Source organism: Eucyclogobius newberryi, unplaced genomic scaffold (assembly GCF_026437365.1).
Source record: "Eucyclogobius newberryi isolate DKJ021-1_F unplaced genomic scaffold, fEucNew1.0.hap1 SCAF_9, whole genome shotgun sequence".
Classification (NCBI taxonomy): Eukaryota; Metazoa; Chordata; class Actinopteri; order Gobiiformes; family Gobiidae; genus Eucyclogobius; species Eucyclogobius newberryi.
Genome location: NW_027316532.1, coordinates 9,748,829 through 9,765,826, shown reverse-complemented (window position 1 = coordinate 9,765,826; position 16,998 = coordinate 9,748,829). Strand labels below are relative to the sequence as shown.

General features: G+C 43.1%; 4 protein-coding genes across 8 annotated transcripts in view; 2 read left to right on the top strand and 2 right to left on the bottom strand.

Moving 5' to 3' along the window:
* The window catches only part of tp63 (tumor protein p63), a 37,219-nt gene extending 34,180 nt beyond the window's left edge, over window positions 1-3,039 (top strand). For 4 of the 5 annotated variants that reach the window (XM_072438238.1, XM_072438239.1, XM_072438236.1 and 1 more), the window contains 3 exons: window positions 436-583; window positions 1,648-1,741; window positions 1,859-3,039. In XM_072438238.1, coding sequence (XP_072294339.1) covers window positions 436-583; window positions 1,648-1,741; window positions 1,859-2,155 — 539 coding nt within the window. In that variant the 3' untranslated portion in view covers window positions 2,156-3,039. The remainder of the gene's footprint in view (window positions 1-435; window positions 584-1,647; window positions 1,742-1,858) is intronic. The other variant, XM_072438237.1, reaches the window with a different exon arrangement.
* Window positions 1-16,998, top strand: part of lpp (LIM domain containing preferred translocation partner in lipoma) — a 366,579-nt gene that overhangs the window by 312,600 nt on the left and 36,981 nt on the right. The window lies entirely within an intron of this gene.
* The window catches only part of dpt (dermatopontin), a 268,440-nt gene that overhangs the window by 236,733 nt on the left and 14,709 nt on the right, over window positions 1-16,998 (bottom strand). The window lies entirely within an intron of this gene.
* On the bottom strand, window positions 4,761-12,237 carry zbtb11 (zinc finger and BTB domain containing 11). The gene is made up of 10 exons (XM_072438128.1): window positions 11,688-12,237; window positions 11,010-11,191; window positions 8,964-9,195; window positions 7,613-8,841; window positions 7,281-7,541; window positions 6,793-7,198; window positions 6,535-6,652; window positions 6,304-6,462; window positions 6,000-6,175; window positions 4,761-5,430 (listed from the first exon to the last, which is right to left on the bottom strand). The coding sequence occupies exons 1-10, from the start codon at window positions 11,995-11,997 to the stop codon at window positions 4,895-4,897; spliced, it is 3,609 nt and encodes a 1,202-aa protein (XP_072294229.1). The 5' UTR covers window positions 11,998-12,237; the 3' UTR covers window positions 4,761-4,894.

The following is a 16,998-nucleotide window of genomic DNA, read 5'->3' as shown; positions in this document are numbered from 1 at the left end:
AAGGAAGTTTTACAGGACAAATACTTGAGCGCACCATAGTTTTTCATTTTATCTACAGATATATTACCACAAAATGTACTTTTTGTGAAGCTCTAATACAACTGTGATACTTTCTTCCATCCTTTTGAACTGAAAAGACCTCTAACTGCATGTCTAACCTGGAAAATCTATGTTGTTGCCCATGTTAAGACTTAAAATCATTTACATTTAGATCCGATGTCAGTTACTCATTGAAAACGTGTTATGCTTTATTTCATTCTGCCTCGTGAACATTGTGATGACAGAGCGTTGCAAAGGGTCTATAGTTGTAAAGGGTCTATAGTTGTAAAGGGTCTATAGTTGTAAAGGGTCTACAGAGCCACAGGCGGCGTTAGTCTTAGAGCTGCAGTGTCAGCCGCACACACAGAGCTGACGCGGCTCCTCTTGTCTCCTCAGTGACTCCCATGATGGGCACTCACATCCCCATGAGCGACATGAGCTCACTGAGCCCCACACACGCACTGCAGCCACAGCTCCCCCTGGTGCCCTCCTCGCAGCACTGCACCCCCCCTCCTCCCTACCCCATGGACAGCAGCATCTCCAGGTACAGACAGACGCACAGACGCACAGACTAGACTCACACTGGGGGAGCACACAGAATAGGAGCAAACAGAGACGCTACAAAGCAGAAACACTCCACACGATATGAAAGGAAACATGCCGAGCCTCAAAGACACTGCACGGAGAGAAGGGCTGCAACAAATGTCACTTTGGATTAGTCAAATCACTTTGTACGACCAATGTTTAACCAGATAAAGGTGACCGAAGGGATCAAAGAGTGTTAGAATTATTTATTCTTGTTGACATTTTGATCTAATAATGCCACTGTATTTTGTATATTTTCATATTCTATAATGATGATCAAAATATGACTGCGATGAGTTTTTATTGTCGACACGTCACAATTAGTCGATTAATCGTTGCAGCCTAAGTGAAAGATAACTAGTGCTCTTTTGTCTCGACACAATGTAAAAGGAATCGTTTGAAGCCTCAAAAACACTGCCTGAAGACAAACATATTCATATATACTGACTGACTTAACCATGTGCAATACCGTCATATTCATGTGCATATAACTGATGTAAATAAGAGTGTTTACTTTACCATTATTATTAGTATTATTTGTTTTATGCCAGCTATTTTTATTATTATTATTTTATTTTTATTTTCTTCCCTCCATTCCCTATTAAGATATGAGAGGACCTGTTTACAGGAGTTTTGTTAATAAGAGTTTTTGTTTTTGTGTATAAGAGTTCTTCTATTAAGAGTGTTTTTTAAACTTCCTATAAGTTATCTGTCCTTCCCTCTGTATCTACTGCGTCGTAACACCAAAATGTCCCCATGTGTGGACAATAAAGAGTTATGGTTAAGGGGTTTCTTATCTTATCTTATTGTTCACATATTCAATTGTGGCTTTTTTTATGATTCCCTAGATGGATTTTGAAAACAAATTATGATTTCTCTATAGATTCTTGACGGATAGAAAGGTTTACACGTGCTTTCCCCCCCATCAGCCTTACACCACGTTCTTCTGTCACTGCATGACGACGGTAGTTTAGATGAGTTTAGAGTGTGATCGTGTCTGACAGTGCGTTTGTCTCTCCACAGTTTCCTCATTCGGCTGGGCTGCGCAGGCTGCTTGGACTACTTCACCGCACAGGGCCTAAACAACATCTACCAGATCGAGAACTATAACATGGAGGTGAGCCCCTGCCTTTCCCACTGCAGTCACACGCTGGGCTAGAGGCCGAGGCCCCACACCCCACACGCTGTCCTGCACTCGCTCCGTACTAACTGCTACTGTGTAATGGTGTGATAGGACCTGTCCCGGCTGAAGATCCCTGTCGACTACCAGCACCTCATCTGGAAGGGCATCATGGAGCACAGGCAGGCCATGGACTTCTCGCCCCCACCCCACATAGTGCGCACCACCAGCAATGCGTCTAGCGTGAGCTTGGGCTCGTCCGAGGCGCGCGGGGAGCGGGTTATCGATGCGGTGCGCTTCACACTTCGCCAAACCATCTCCTTCCCACCGCGAGACGAGTGGTCCGACTTCTCCTTCGACCTGGATTCACGGCGCAACAAGCAGCAGCGCATAAAGGAGGAGGGAGAGTGAGAGGAACCACACGTCCCCCCCCCAACTAATTCAATCATCTTCATTTTCGGAACATTTCATTTGAACATATTTTGGTTTTATGTGCGGAAACTGCTGAAAAACAAACCAAAATGCACTTATTTTTGTTAGGGTTTAATGTGGAGGTGCATTTTTAGTTCAATTTCTTCAGAGCACTTAAACGCTTAGGATTTCTGAACTTCTTGGGAGTTTTTAAGTGTTCCTGTTCATTCCATTTTAATGCATGACTGGAAAACAAACATTTTTACAATAGAGGGTTTTTTATTTCATTTTAGGGCTGATATTTTTGCAAAGGGCTGTAGCAAAACGTATTCATTTTGTCGATGATTGTCTCATTTTATTATGAGGTAGGAGTCAACATTGATTGTCTACATTTCATTCATTTACTCTGAGAAGTATTATTTGTATTTGAGGGCAATATTTTCTACTGTTTTTTTTTTTTATAATTTTGAGACCAATGTGCCATGTTTGTGTTGAAGTATATCTGGTCATTCATTTGATGTAGCCACATATATTGGCCTAATGCTTTTGATCCAGTGTTTTGTATATTCTGATGACTGATGCTTTCAAGGCTTTAAATGCAGTGGACGCCTAGCACAAGTATTGTTTATTATGGTAGAGGTGCATTTCATTTGATAGAATTCATTTTCCTTTGTGTATATAGATTTGTATAGACGCATGATGCTGGGGCAGAGATATGTGAATACAGCCTGGTTTCTTTTCTCCAGGAGGAACAATGTTTGTAATTGAATTAAAATAACGCATGCATGTCATAACAGAGCCCCAAGTTCAAATGTGCTCAGTCTTTTTGTACAAAGTTTTTTGTAAATATTCTCAAAGGATAATAAATATCCAAATTGCTGTAACTCTGTGTCAAGTTATTAAGTCTCATGGACTGAAAATAATACTATGACTTACTAAAGAGTAAGAACGTGCATAAATAAATACTAAACAGTAAATCATAGTAGAAAAAGCTTCAGTTGTAGTCATCTGGACTCAGTTTGAAAAAATAGACGTTTCGACTCTCATCCAAGAGTCATTGTCAATAAAAGAATTTAGATCGAGAACTCCGATATTAATACTGTTCTGTGGTAAGACCCACCCATTGGGAGGAGCCTTCCTGAAGTAGAAAGAGTTGTTTGTTTCAACAGAAACTTCCCCCTTGTATCTACCGAGCTAGCCTATTCAGAATCTTAATGGGCTATTAGAATCCTCTTTGTCTTTGTGAGACCCTGGCTCAACCACCCTGAGTACCTGATTAGCCTCTACATGTCCTGGTCCTCTACCTTTCCAGGGGTTCAGTAACCCAATATAAATAACAGGAAGATTAAACCTTAGCCCTCCATTTCTGTTTAAAGAAGGTCTTTCTTTTTTAACAAAAATAGCTTCCTTGACTCCTCTTTCAAACATCGAATAAACTACATTGCTCTGTTTTTGAGTCGGCAACTTGTCCTTAGGATGAACCAGTTTTTGTCTTAAAGTGTTTCCTGGTTTAAAATAAACAGAGACTTCGTGTTGTCTAAAAATTCTCTGCAGTTTTTCCGACAGGCCAGACACATAAGGGATAGAAACACCCTTCCTTCTCTGTTCAGTTTCCCTTTTGTCCTGCTTCTTGGTTCTCTTCACTCTGTTGAGAGCCCAAGCGGGGTAACCACAGGCTGAGAGGGCATTTCGGACATGTTTTTCCTCTTTCTTCTTGCCCTCTGAGCTGGTGGGCACACCTTGAGCTCTGTGTTGTAAGGTTCTGATCACCCTGGTTCACCCTAAGGACAAGTTGCCGACTCAAAAACAGAGCAATGTAGTTTATTCGATCCAATGCAGTGAAGAAAGCTGTAAAGAACGGTACATAGGTGAGACAAAACAGCCTCTACACAAGAGGCTTTATCAGCACAGAAGAAATACAAGTTCAGGACCTCAGAGTGCCGTGCATCTCCATCTTGAAGCCTCTAATCACTCGTTTGAAGACGGTGAGGTGAAGGTTTTAAGCAGGGAGAAAAGATGGTTTGAAAGAGGAGTCAAGGAAGCTATTTTTGTTAAAAAAGAAAGACCTTCTTTAAACAGAAATGGAGGGCTAAGGTTTAATCGTCCTGTTATTTATAATGGGTTACTGAACCCCTGGAAAGGTAGAGGACCAGGACATTTAGATGCTAATCAGGTACTCAGGGTGGTTGAGCCAGGGTCTCACAAAGACAAAGAGGATTCTAATAGCCCATTAAGATTCTGAATAGGCTAGCCCGGTAGATACAAGGGGGAAGTTTCTGTTGAAACAAACAACTCTTTCTACTTCAGGAAGGCTCCTCCCAATGGGTGGGTCTTACCACAGAACAGTATTAATATCGGAGTTCTCAATCTAAATTCTTTTATTGACAATGACTCTTGGATGAGAGTCGAAACGTCTATTTTTTCAAACTGAGTCCAGATGACTACAACTGAAGCTTTTTCTACTATGGAACACGCCTGGACGAATGAGGGATTACACCGACATGAACAGTAAATTAACTGTTTTAAGAGCTGTAATGGATTATTCTTTTAGAGCAGATGTGATGATGAAGACGAGCGGCAGGGAAAGGCTCTTCTGTTTCATGTTTATTCCATTTTAAAGCTTTTATTCTGTACATGTCGCCATTATTTACATTAAATGTGCTTTGCATTCAAAACCAATCCTTTACAACATTTGACACCTTCCTGTACATTTACAGTCTCTTAACATTAGAACACAGTTCACTCCACCTCTGCCACATGGGCCACCTCCACTTCCATGGTCTGGATGATTTCAGTGCCGTCCTCTTTGGTGCCGCCCAGTGCCTGCTGTGCCAGGACGTAGTTGACCACCTGCATGATGCCCTGGTCGGACAGTGTGGACATGCCATCGGCCGCAGCCTGGGCGGCTTGTACGGCCTCCACAGCCTCTACAGTCTCCTCTGTGATCAAAACCGTCTCGATCTCCTCCACCCCAGGCGGCTGCGGCTGCCGGAGCTCTGGGGGCAGCTCTGATGCCAGGATGCTGACCGCGTGCTCCACCTGCGTGCCCTGGTTGTGGAACTGCAGCGTGTCCTTCTCCAGCATGATCTTCCCGGGAAGATTGTCCGTGTGGAACTTGCCCATGTGTTTCCGGAGGGTGCGGGCATCGATGTGTGCCTCCTGACAGATGGGGCAGACGTAGGGACGCTCGCCTGTGTGTGTGCGCACGTGTCGCTTCAGAGAGCGTGCATCGGCCCACGCCACGCCACAGGTCAGGCACTCAAATGGCTTCACTCCTGCAGGACAACATTCCAGTTAGCTCTGTGCACTATAAGGGCCTGCGAGGGTCAGGGGGGGTTTGCCTCATGGATCAAGTAAATATCTGGATAGGGTCCAGTGGTAGTGACAAAGTCTGACCTGCCCCTACAGCTTTCACAAAGGTCAGTTTTTTTTTTTTACCAAGGGTCAGATAATAATTTTTTTCTGGTTCAAAATCCTATTGGCTGTAGAGGTGATGTGGTATGCAGGCCAACGCTCCATACACACAGTCGCTCAGAGATTGGTTTCCCTATTGGTCATGTTCTGGATTTGTGGTATGATAAATGTGCATCTACATTAGATTATTAACCTTTTCATCTATATCAATGATCAGAATCACTACCTGTGGATTACCATTCCTGAGGTCAAGGCTCAGAAAGCCAGAGACGAATTTACACTCAAACACTTTGACACAAGACTTATTTAACACGTTTGTGGACCTGAACTCCAACATATAAGATCACCATTTCTTTTAAAATAGAGCCTAAAAGCATTCTAAGTGAACAACACTACATTATCACGCTCCAATAGAAGATGTGGGACTGACCCTGGTGGTTGTTGACATGGCGTCTGTACTCGCGCAGCTGAGTGAACTTGCGTCCACACTGCTCACACTCTCTCTCCAGGTTCTGCTTCACTCGGCCCTTCTTCCCATGAGTCGCCTTCTTCACGTGGCGTCGGAACAGAGCCTTCTCAAAGAACTCCTTTCCACAAACGTTACACCTAGATACAGACACATTTTCGGGTTAAGTGAGAGAATGCTAGAAACATTAACTATATTAGAAATATATCCATATGGGGTTAAACATCAGATACATTATCTGATGAGTAAAATGATGTGGTGAACTGACTTGTAGGGCTCGGCGACGCTGTGGGACTTGACGTGCGAGTACCAGTCCTTCTTCCAGCTGTAGCACTTCCCACAAACCTGACACTGGAACGGCTTCAGGCCCATGTGTTTGTTCATGTGCTGCTGCAGGTCTTTGGCCTCGAAGAACCGCTTATCACAACTGCAGGAACATACATGACACTTAATAGTAGTTCAGTGACATGTTCAGTGTAAGTGAATGAGGAGCACTGACTGGGAGCAGGCGTACGGGCGCACTTTGGGTTTGGGCAGGTGCTTCTTCATGTGTTTGCACAGAGCTGAGGCGCGATGGAAAGTGGCTCCACACGTGTTGCACAGGTACTTGGACTGGCCTGCACAGACACAAGAGGTAACACATGTCATCCAAAATGTCAAACACAAAATATTTTGAATGCTCAAATGTCCTCTAACTGTTGCCTATGAACAGAAAACTGAGAGCCATGAATAGAGCAGTATTGTGTGTTGTACAGACCCGTGTGCAGGCTGGTGTGGTCCTCCATGCCCCTCTTGCTCACAAACGTCTTGTTGCAGTACTGGCACTGGAAGTGTTTGGAGGTGTCGTGTAGCGCACGATGCATCTTCAGACTTTGTTTGTGAGCGAAGGTCTTTCCACAGACTTTACAGGAGTGCGGCCGGACGCCTGTGTGGCTCAGCATGTGCAGGCGCAAAGAGTAGAGCTTTGGGAGGGTTTTGCCACAGATATCACAAACAAACTCCCTCTTGGTGGTGGTCATCTGCCCCTTGTCCTCACCATCCTCTGCACGAGGTTCTGAGTCCCGCTCAAACACGCGAGGTGGGCCGCGCTGACTGCTCTGCTGCTTGTGTCGTGCCAGATGAGTGCGCAGAGAGGCGTTGTACTGGAACTCCTTACTGCACAGCTGCAACACGTACACATAGGTTGAGAAAGGAAATGAATACATGGATGTAGAATAAAGCCCTTGTAGGGACACGAGTACTCACACTGCACTTGTAGGTGCGCGCCTTCTCGTGCTTGAGCGTGTGCATAATGAGCGAGTACCTCCTTTGGAACGACATGCCGCACTCGGAGCAGGTGTGTTCTCCATCCACCGCGCTGTCCGACCGCTTCAGGGGGTCTGGCTCTGCCCCCTCGTCCTCAAGGTGAGCCTCTGCTGTGGACACACTGTCCTCCACAGAGACTCCCTCGGCCTTGTCCACAGGCCGTTTGGGGGGCCGGCCCCTCTTTCCCGAGCGCACAACCACCTACAACACAAAATATGTTTAGTTCAATTGCGCCATTGCGACCACAAGTGGCAGCACAGTGCAGTCTGTACCTTTGGGGCAGCAGCTCGAGGTGGTGAGGTACTCTCTCCCTCTCCTCCTCCCCCCTCCTCCTCCTCCTCCTCCTCCTCCCCCTCCAGCCCCATGTGCAGGCGTGCATAGCCCCCTTCAGCGATGGCACGGTGCCTCAGTCTCCGGCGGCCAGTGTCCAGGCCCAGGTCCAGGGGCTTGTTTTCTGGGACCGCCTCCTCCTCCACCTCCTCCTCCTTTTCCTTCTCCTTCTTCACTTTGGCTGGACGCCCCCTCCGGCGTTTCTGCGGCGGGGGGGTGGCTTCAGTCTGAGTCTGTGGCATGTTGTTATCAGGAGATGTGTGAGGCAGGACAGGCTCAGGAGGGGCATCTTCTGCCCCTTGGTCTGAGGCCACACTGATCACATAGGTCTGACCTGGGGCCTCCTGTGCCAGGACCTCCTCCTGACCCTGGACCTCCTCCTGACCCTGGACCTCCTCCTGACCCGGGGCCTCCTCCTGACCCGGGGCCTCCTCCTGACCCGGGGCCTCCTCCTGACCCGGGGCTTCCTCCTGACCCGGGGCTTCCTCCTGTCCCATGGCATCCTGACGTCCCATGGCATCCTGACCCGGGGCCTCCTGACCCGGGGCCTCATGACCTGGGGCCTCAGTGTCGTGCTGCTGCTCCAGAGCCAAACAAGCTGACACAACGGCCAGAGAGTCACTGGCCCCTGCCTGTCCACTGTGCGTCACCACCGTCATGGCCTCGCCCTCCAGAGCTTCAGCTGCAGAGATCAGAGTGACCATCTCACCGGGCTGGGGCTGCGTGTGAGAAATCAGAGTCACCGTCTCATGTCCCATCCCCTCACCATCTCCAGGGGCATCCACTGCCACTGGGTGCTGAATGAAGTCTTTATTGGCCACAAAGGCGAACTGCTCTGGAGTGACGGCCACAGCGCTGCCATCACTGTCTATGGCCACTACATATGTGGCATCTGCAGCTTCTGGCGGGACGTCCTCTTCCTCGTGCGCCTCTCCATAGCTCAGCTCCGGCTCGCAGTGAGTCGACACCACAGTGTGCACGTCTCCTTTCTGATACACTGTCATCTTCTGCTCCTCCACTTTTTTGTGTACCGACTCACAGATCTGTAGCACCTCCGTCATCAGCAGGTGTCGCGCCAGGTTAGCGATGTCCGCCATGACACAGAAGTTAAATGTGAGAGAGGAAGTGTAAGCAAAGTCCAAAAGCGGCAGGAAACTGGCCTTTGTGAAACCTGAAGTCACAAGGAGAGTTCATCAGAACCAACAGAGCAGTGGCAAAACAGCAAAACAATATCAGCAAGAGCAGAAAAGAACAGGTGATATCCTGTTAACACTGTGTAAGGTGAAGACTGACCTGAGAGGTCCACCACAGCCTCATGGGTAGAGGCTGCACCCTTCTCGAAGAACAGTTGGTGGAAGTAGTCGCTGCACGCTGCTAGCACAGCTTTGTGAGCGCGGAATTCCTCCCCCTCGATCAGTAGCGTGATGTCACAAAACTGATTATTGAGGCGTTGTTGGTTGAGTTTGTCCAGCATCGTCACACTGTGTTTGGACAGAAACTGGTTGACCACACCTCTACTGTCCACCTGCACAGGAAAAAGTATTCATCCAAAAAGAGTAACAGACAGAACTCTCATAGACAAACGGAGAAATGTGAAAAGGCACTAATGTTAGCTGCTGCCATACATGTTTTAGGCTCACCATTCAGTATATACATACTGTACATTCAGTATACTAAATATATCTGGTGGTGGATGTCGCTTGGTAATTGAGAAAAAACAATATTGCCTTCCAAATGATGCTTCAGTCTTCCTTCATATATCATCAGCTTCAGATTAAGACCTAAAGGACCACTGTAACTAATCACTAAAAATGTACTGGATGTAATGCTCTATTTTTCATCTTCAATTGAACTGTGTCTGTGTGTGTAAAATATTTCCTCCTATTTTGGTCGTAATCTGAAGCCAACAATAGGAGAGATTGCTAATCAAGCATGACACTCCAATAAAAAGTGACCGAATGTACTTTTGTTATGCTTAAAAAGATCAGCGAATGCTTTTTGATTGTCTTCTTCTTTGGTGTTTTATGGCGGTTGGTATCCATAGTGTTACAATACCGCCACCTACTGTAGTTGTGATTCTTGGGAGTTACTTTTGTTGCTGTTGCTGCCTTCACAGGCGGCCGGGCATCCACTGGATTGAGTGTGGACAGGAGATCAGCGATTGTAGTGTAACACTACAATGACGCTCCAAACTTCAAATTAATCCTGTGTTATATAAGTAAGTAACTATAGCCTTACATGATCCTTGTGACTGGATTGTAAGAAGATTCAGCACATTGAATTCCTGTTTATTATTTTGAAACCATAAAAGTAATTCAGTTCTCTCTCTTTCATATGCCGCACAGTGAATCAGCACATGCTCAACAGTTTCTGGTTCTTGACAGTGATTACATAAACCAGTCGGATGTTTGCCGATCCGCGACAAATTGAGTCAAGTGTGGCCCATTCTCACGCGAGCAAAGACTCTTTCCTCCCCCCGCGTTCATGCATCTGCATGGACCAACACTATCTGTATCTGTATCTGATACAGATGCCGTCCAGTATCACAAAGATTGCAATAGTCCTGCCAATATTTTTATACACATGACTCTTAATAATAGGCTGGATTTCAGGTTTATTTATTTCAACCATCACATCAATTGACGGCTGCCTAAGGGAATTTTTTGCCAGCGAATCAGCCACTTTGTTATCATCTACACCAACTTGTGCAGGGGCCCAAATAAAGGAGACCCTCACATCCCTGGACAGACAGAGTATCTGATAGGATATTCTATATAGCATCTTCTGTCCGCAGGTATAATGCTTTGCAGTGGAGAGGCTGTCAGGACCAATAACAATGTTGCAACACTGTAAAGTAGATTCAGTCCATTCCATCGCTCATCGTATCACTATGAGTTCTGTGGTGAAGACAAGAGAGGCGATCTGTTAACCTCTTCTTGACCTCTATCTCAAGGTCAGGTATGAAAAAAGCAGCACCTGTTCGCCCACTTTCGGGGTCTTTAGATGCTCATAATCATAATTTCACAGTCCTGTAAAATATAATGTCTCTTTATGGTCTCATGATCGGAACCAAGACTGAAGCCAGTCCCAAAATATATCACTCTTACTTATTTGTCTCCACAAATACCACAATCATTAATGTCATTATTCATTTCGAAATACGTTTTCTTTTTTGACTATAAAAGACAAATAAAGTCTAGAATCAACATATTTAGTGAAGAGCATTTTGAAATAAAAACGTGGATTCCAACTGTTAAAAATCACAGCATTTGCTACTCGATTATCAAAGTCAATGTGTCTAACTAATGCAGTATATGCAATGCGGTCTCTAATACTTACAAACACAAGTTCATGCTTTGACTTCTCAATGAAGAAGGAGCCATCGTCTTCATCATCTTCATCATCCTCGTCAAGGACTTTACGTCGGGTTCGTCCCAGTGGTCGACCAGGACCGTCCTCGCTGCGTCTGCTCTGACACACTGTGCACGCTCTCATCACGTCCTTCACATTCTTCAGGATGCCTGCACAAGATCATATTTACAAATCATGGCAATGTGTTTTAATGTGTTTTATATCTGTGGGGGGATTTAGAAAAGCCCAACCAGGGACGAAGTTGAAAATAATCGGCTGCAAGCTTTGTTTTGTAACTATATATAATTGCATTGTCTCTGTCAAATAAATAAATCAATAAATACCATTGATTAAAACTGCCATAATGTGTGTTTTCAAAGTTCAGTTGTAGTTTGGAATCTAGTCATGGATGTTGCAAATGTAATCCATCCTTTACAGAGACTAAATATCCCTGAAGTTTTAGGACAGACTCATTTTGACACTTGAATATTGCATCAAAAGCAGTAGCGGCGGCTTGCCACTAGATGGAGCTAGATGAACATCAGTGACAGGTGGCAAATGCGATTATTCGGCCAAAGCGTGAATACGAGACGTCACACAGACATTTCAGCATGATTGTATGTATACACTGAGCTCAGACCACAGTAATGTGCGGGCAGTAGGTACCTCTCCACCAGTATTTCTGCGAGAGCAAGTCCCATGTGGTCTGCTGGTTCAAATGCTCCCCGGTGTCGCTGATGTGCGTCTGGGTGATAAGTTCCTTCCTCCGCTCGTCCTGCAGCACCACTTCCAGCTCCGTAAAACCATCCTGGCCCTTGATCCGGCGTTGGTAAAACAATGTCCCGTTTCTCACTACGTAACACACCGCGGCTTTGCGTATTTTCCTCTTGGTGTTCCCAGATGTGCCCGGCGCGTACGGCTCTTTCTCGTCGGTCAGATACCGTATGATCGCCAAGTAGCTCTCTTCGCACGACATGTCTCAGATTGCCGGTGTTTAGGGCCTCTTTTCAGCTTTTTACCAGCAGAAGAGACCTCTTCGACTTCGCAGTCTAGTGTTATGAATTTTAAGGGTCTTTCAAAGGCAAATTAAAGCTGAACAGAAATTTAATAACAACATTTTAAATTGTTATTCTAGGGTGGAACTGCCGTTCGTTGTCATCAGGGTAGACTTGCCAGAACAGACAAAATGGACGCTGCACAACCGGATGTTGCATCGGGGAAGACGGAAGTGTAGTGTAGATAAAATAACACAAGATGGCGCTATAATCAAAGGTACCAGTCTAGTCATGGATCTAGCAGACACTCCCATTATATTATCGAGTCTATTGCGTTCTATTGTCTCTTTGATTATAAAATAAAACTATAAGTTTACAACTAACTAATTATTTAACCCTTAGAAATCCTAAATTATCCGAATAATCTTTTTTCATACATCTTATAATTTAATATTCAGAAACTGCGAAAAATACACATACATACAATGTAAAAAAGGTAGGCATAATAAATTGTGGCTTCAGCCTACACCTTTTAGCTTGATTTTGTTGGAAAGAAATGTATAGAGTACTTTGTTTTACCCAACTGAAATAAACTCATATAATTTATACCTTCATTAAAGGTGCACAAGTCAAGCCACCTGCTTGTTTCCATGGAAATGTTGATGGCGTGCTGCCACCTGCTTGTCTCTGTGTAAATAGATATGTTTAATGCCAATCAGACAAAGCAGGAGTATCTCCATGGAGGAAAGCGTACACATTTCACAACAGACAACATATTTTTCTCCAGTTGACCCTAAATATCATCCATGGTTAACCCTTTTGGTGAAGTTTATAATTTGACTTCCTCGTTGGACATGAGCTGCAGACGTGATTCCACAACAGAACCATATTGTAAGCAAGGGCCAAAATATATATAAATCACACAATAGTTATGATTTGACAGGGGGGATTCTGCTTTAGAACTCATTTCTTCTTCCTGTAAATTTAGTCAGTTTAAAAAAAAAATTAAATGTTCAATTTCTTTCCCAAACTGTAACTTCAATGACTTTAATAAAACTATGTTAGATATTTACCACTGGTTCCATCGCACCAAAAAATAATAATTAGAAAAACATGAAAACCTATGCTCCTGAAATTGGCGTAAAGTGAACAAAAGCATGACCTTTTCTGGCAGAACATTTAACTATTTTGCTTGTTTGTTTGTCTCCCAATCTATTAGAAATAAATGATATGATAAACACAAAATAAAAAGAATATCAGCCTCGACACCTGTAAGTAGCTCACCATTTCTTCACACAGCAAAAATAATCATAGAAATGCCAGTGTTTTGCTTTGACCCCTGTGTTACCACGTTACACGGGTCACTTCTGCTCGTCTAGTGTGAATTTGAGGGAATTATTAATTTCATCACCTCACTGCAGTGGCACCTCGCCCTCTGAATCTCAGTGACCCAGAAGAAACGAGCAGCTCCTAATTCAGTGTTCATTCATGTGTCACATACCAGCGCCACATCAAACACCAGTATGTGCATTCCTCAGCTTTGCACTGGCACTTATTTCACACTTTTTTGTAGCTTCTCGCTTATCATTATGTATTTAATCAATATTATTTTCACACTGCCCTATATTATATTGCCATTTGTGGTAACTAGCATGTTTTGACCCATTAACAAGACAGTAAGAGCAAGGAGAGACATTCAGCAAATTGAATGGAATAGATCTCATGACTCGGAAGCTTAGTGTAGGCTGGGTTATGACCAAAAATCTTGGCCAAAGTCAATTTGAAGATAAATTAAATTAGCATAGAATATTTATGCTCTTAAATAGTGTTCTTTAGGAACTGTCTCCACGTTACTATTTTGAAATACCTTAAATATGCCTCTACAAACCCAACTGAATGGAGCTTTTTGGTGTCTGATCAGGAGGATGTGCGCTAAAAATCTCTTGCTAGAGATGTTTGCAAGTTAGTTGGAGCTTTGGTCAAAAAGTCTCCAGAACTAATGGAATTTATCCACATTCAACACAGGGATAAACCAGCGTTGATGAAGTCCTTAGATACAGCCTGTTCTCAGTCACAGCAGTCTCCACACATGGCTCTGTTGTTTGTTTATACCAGTGAGTTTATTTGCACCATGACACAGGCTCCTGCGTCAGAGGACTCTACACTCTCATTCATTTGGATTTAATTGCAGATACTGACTGTAAAGGTTTTTTTTTAAGATTTAAGAAGAGAAAGTTTCGGGATGTCTTAAACAAAAACTGAACACAAAGAGAAAAGAATGGGAGTATAATGAATGAAAAATTGTGCTCAATAGCGTCATTAAATAAAATAATTGTAATTTCCTTACAGTGATTATTGAATTTAAGGTTTTCTTTTGGGAATTTACTTTTAGGGAGGTGAAATTGAGTGTATTGTATGTCACACATTACTTTTAACAGCAGCATTTCACTTGTTGTCATTCCTGTGGAGTGTTTGATTGTTGCATTGAGCCGTTTACGGGACAGAGACACATGTCTCACAGCACACAAGAGGAAACGTCTGACAGATCGGCAAAGAAGGTGCTCTTATGTCATACAGGAATTTTGGATGTGCAGGAAATGTAAATGAACAGGTTTTAAAACATAAAACATAAGACTCAAGATCCCACACACATCTAGTGCAAGTCTTCAAGGAAAAATATGTGATCATTTTTTAAATGAATGTCATTTTAAAATATAATTGAAGGATAAATGTTGTTAAAACTCTCACCCAAAATCCCTTCGGTCCAATACTGTTGTGATACCAGATACATTTACAGTATTTTTGTTTTGTTGTTAAAGTTGATGTTCTGTGTTAAATTCAGAGTGAACTTGGTGCCAAACTGTGCTCCTGACACAAATCTGCTCCCAGCCACCGTCCTGGGACACTCTGCTCCCACCAAACTGTTTTGTATTCACCGACACTGTTTAGTCTTTCACTTTTCCCTTGAACGTATCTGCAAAACGTTAGCATTTGTTTTCATTCCATCCTTTCCTTGTGCTAGTTTCTTATCTTTTTAGTTGTAGCCACTTTGTATAAACTCTAAACTTTTTACACATTCACTTACAGGAATTCAATACTGTACTACTCTTGTTGCATGTTGTATTTATTGTTACATTTTCACTTTGAAATACTTAGGCAAAGACATTGTATTGCCTCCTCCACCATTATTACCACTGGACACCGCCTCTTTATTTGCCTCTTTATTTTTATATTAAATAAAATAAACATTAAAAACATGGATTATCAGTGTGATGTAATATTTGGACAATAACCATTAATAACAACTAACAATTGACACTGTTGGTAGATGCAAATACCATATTAAATGAATGAATACATACTAAATTAGACAACAGCATATTCAAATAATGGTAGAATAATGATAAACAAATGTATAATTGTATCACATGTAGGTTTAGGACTTAGGCACACATTTAAAGGGGAATATAAATTAAACACTTTTATGAGCTTTTAACCATACAATAACAGTATCATTACTCAGAGTTGTATTTTGATTGATTCATGCATATTTGAGAAATGCTGCATTGTCCATTTAATTCTTAAGTGGTCAAAAAATTCCTGTTTTCACTTCCTATCCCTGCCCGCTGCTCTGTGCTTACTTGGCATTATTCAAAAAATAGGACTCTGGGTCATATGTCTAAGGAGCAAAAATGTGGCTTAGATATTTTTCACCGATAAAAACTCATGCATTGTTCTGCCTGGTGGTCGAGTGGTTAAGGCAATGGGAGGTTTTGTCTATGTGAGTTTTTGTTTATAAGAGATCTTCTCTTGAGAGTGTTTTTCAAACTTCCTATAAGTGATCTGTTCTTTTCCTCTGTATGTACTTCTCTATCTACCTGCGTTGCAACAATGAAATTTCCCCGTGTGTGGACAATAAAAAGGATTATCTTATATGCCAGTCTCCAAGTACTGCTTGTCCCCCCTTCTCTTTCATCCGACCATTTCACGCCGTCTTTTCTGTATAATAAAGCCTACGGGCCTAAAATCTTTAAAAACAAAAACATTTTACGAAAAGGCGGGGCTTATCAGTTCTGCAGTTTTGAACAGGAAGTCAATGGTCCCGTTTATATGATTAAACTGTTTTAGATCAATATTGCAAATTATACAAAATGTAAAACAATTATACAAGTATAACAGTTTAAGACAAAATTCCTTTTTCATTTCCTGCCAAAAAAACAGATGCCTCCATTGAGGAACGATAGATGTCTTAAGGCTAAGATATCTAGAGGGATAGATTGACAGGCTGAGGGGGATGACGGTTCTGCTGCTGCTGTGAAAATTGGGTGGATGACAGTTGAACAAAAGCTAAGCAGAAGTACAGTCTTTTAGATTGCAACACAGACTCTGTAATTTATATCAGATTGTTTCCTTGACAGGAAGTCGTCTGTCTGCCTCCTCTCTGTCCTTCTACCTCATTTATATTGATCAATTCAAACCCATTTGATCTGAGCATAGTTGTTCCTCTTTTGACCAAATATTTTAATGAAACGAAAGGAGCTAAATTCATAAATTCTTGTTCACTCCTTATCTTTTACTCTTGATAAATTATACTAACGGTTCCTGCATGCTTGATAAGTACAGTAGCTTTACTTACTGAATTCAAGTATGTCCAATATTGAATACAGGATCGTTTTAGGGATGTAAGTGTAAATTTTAGGCTTAGTAAAGTTCTTCTTTCTTCTCTTTGTCTCTCCAGGGTGAAATATTTGTATGTAGTGCTACATCCAAACACACAAAGTTCAGAGCTGCCAGAACAATCAATGTTTTATGTATCTTTCCTCCTTCAATGCCACTGAGGCTACCTGTCGAAGCCGTGGGCAACTGCAGTGCACCGCTCCACTGAACCACTGTGTGAGTCAGGGCTTTGGTCAGGAGTCAGCCACCTATAGCCTGAAGAGAGCAGCCCTTTGTGCATTTGGTTGATTTAACTCTGATTACAC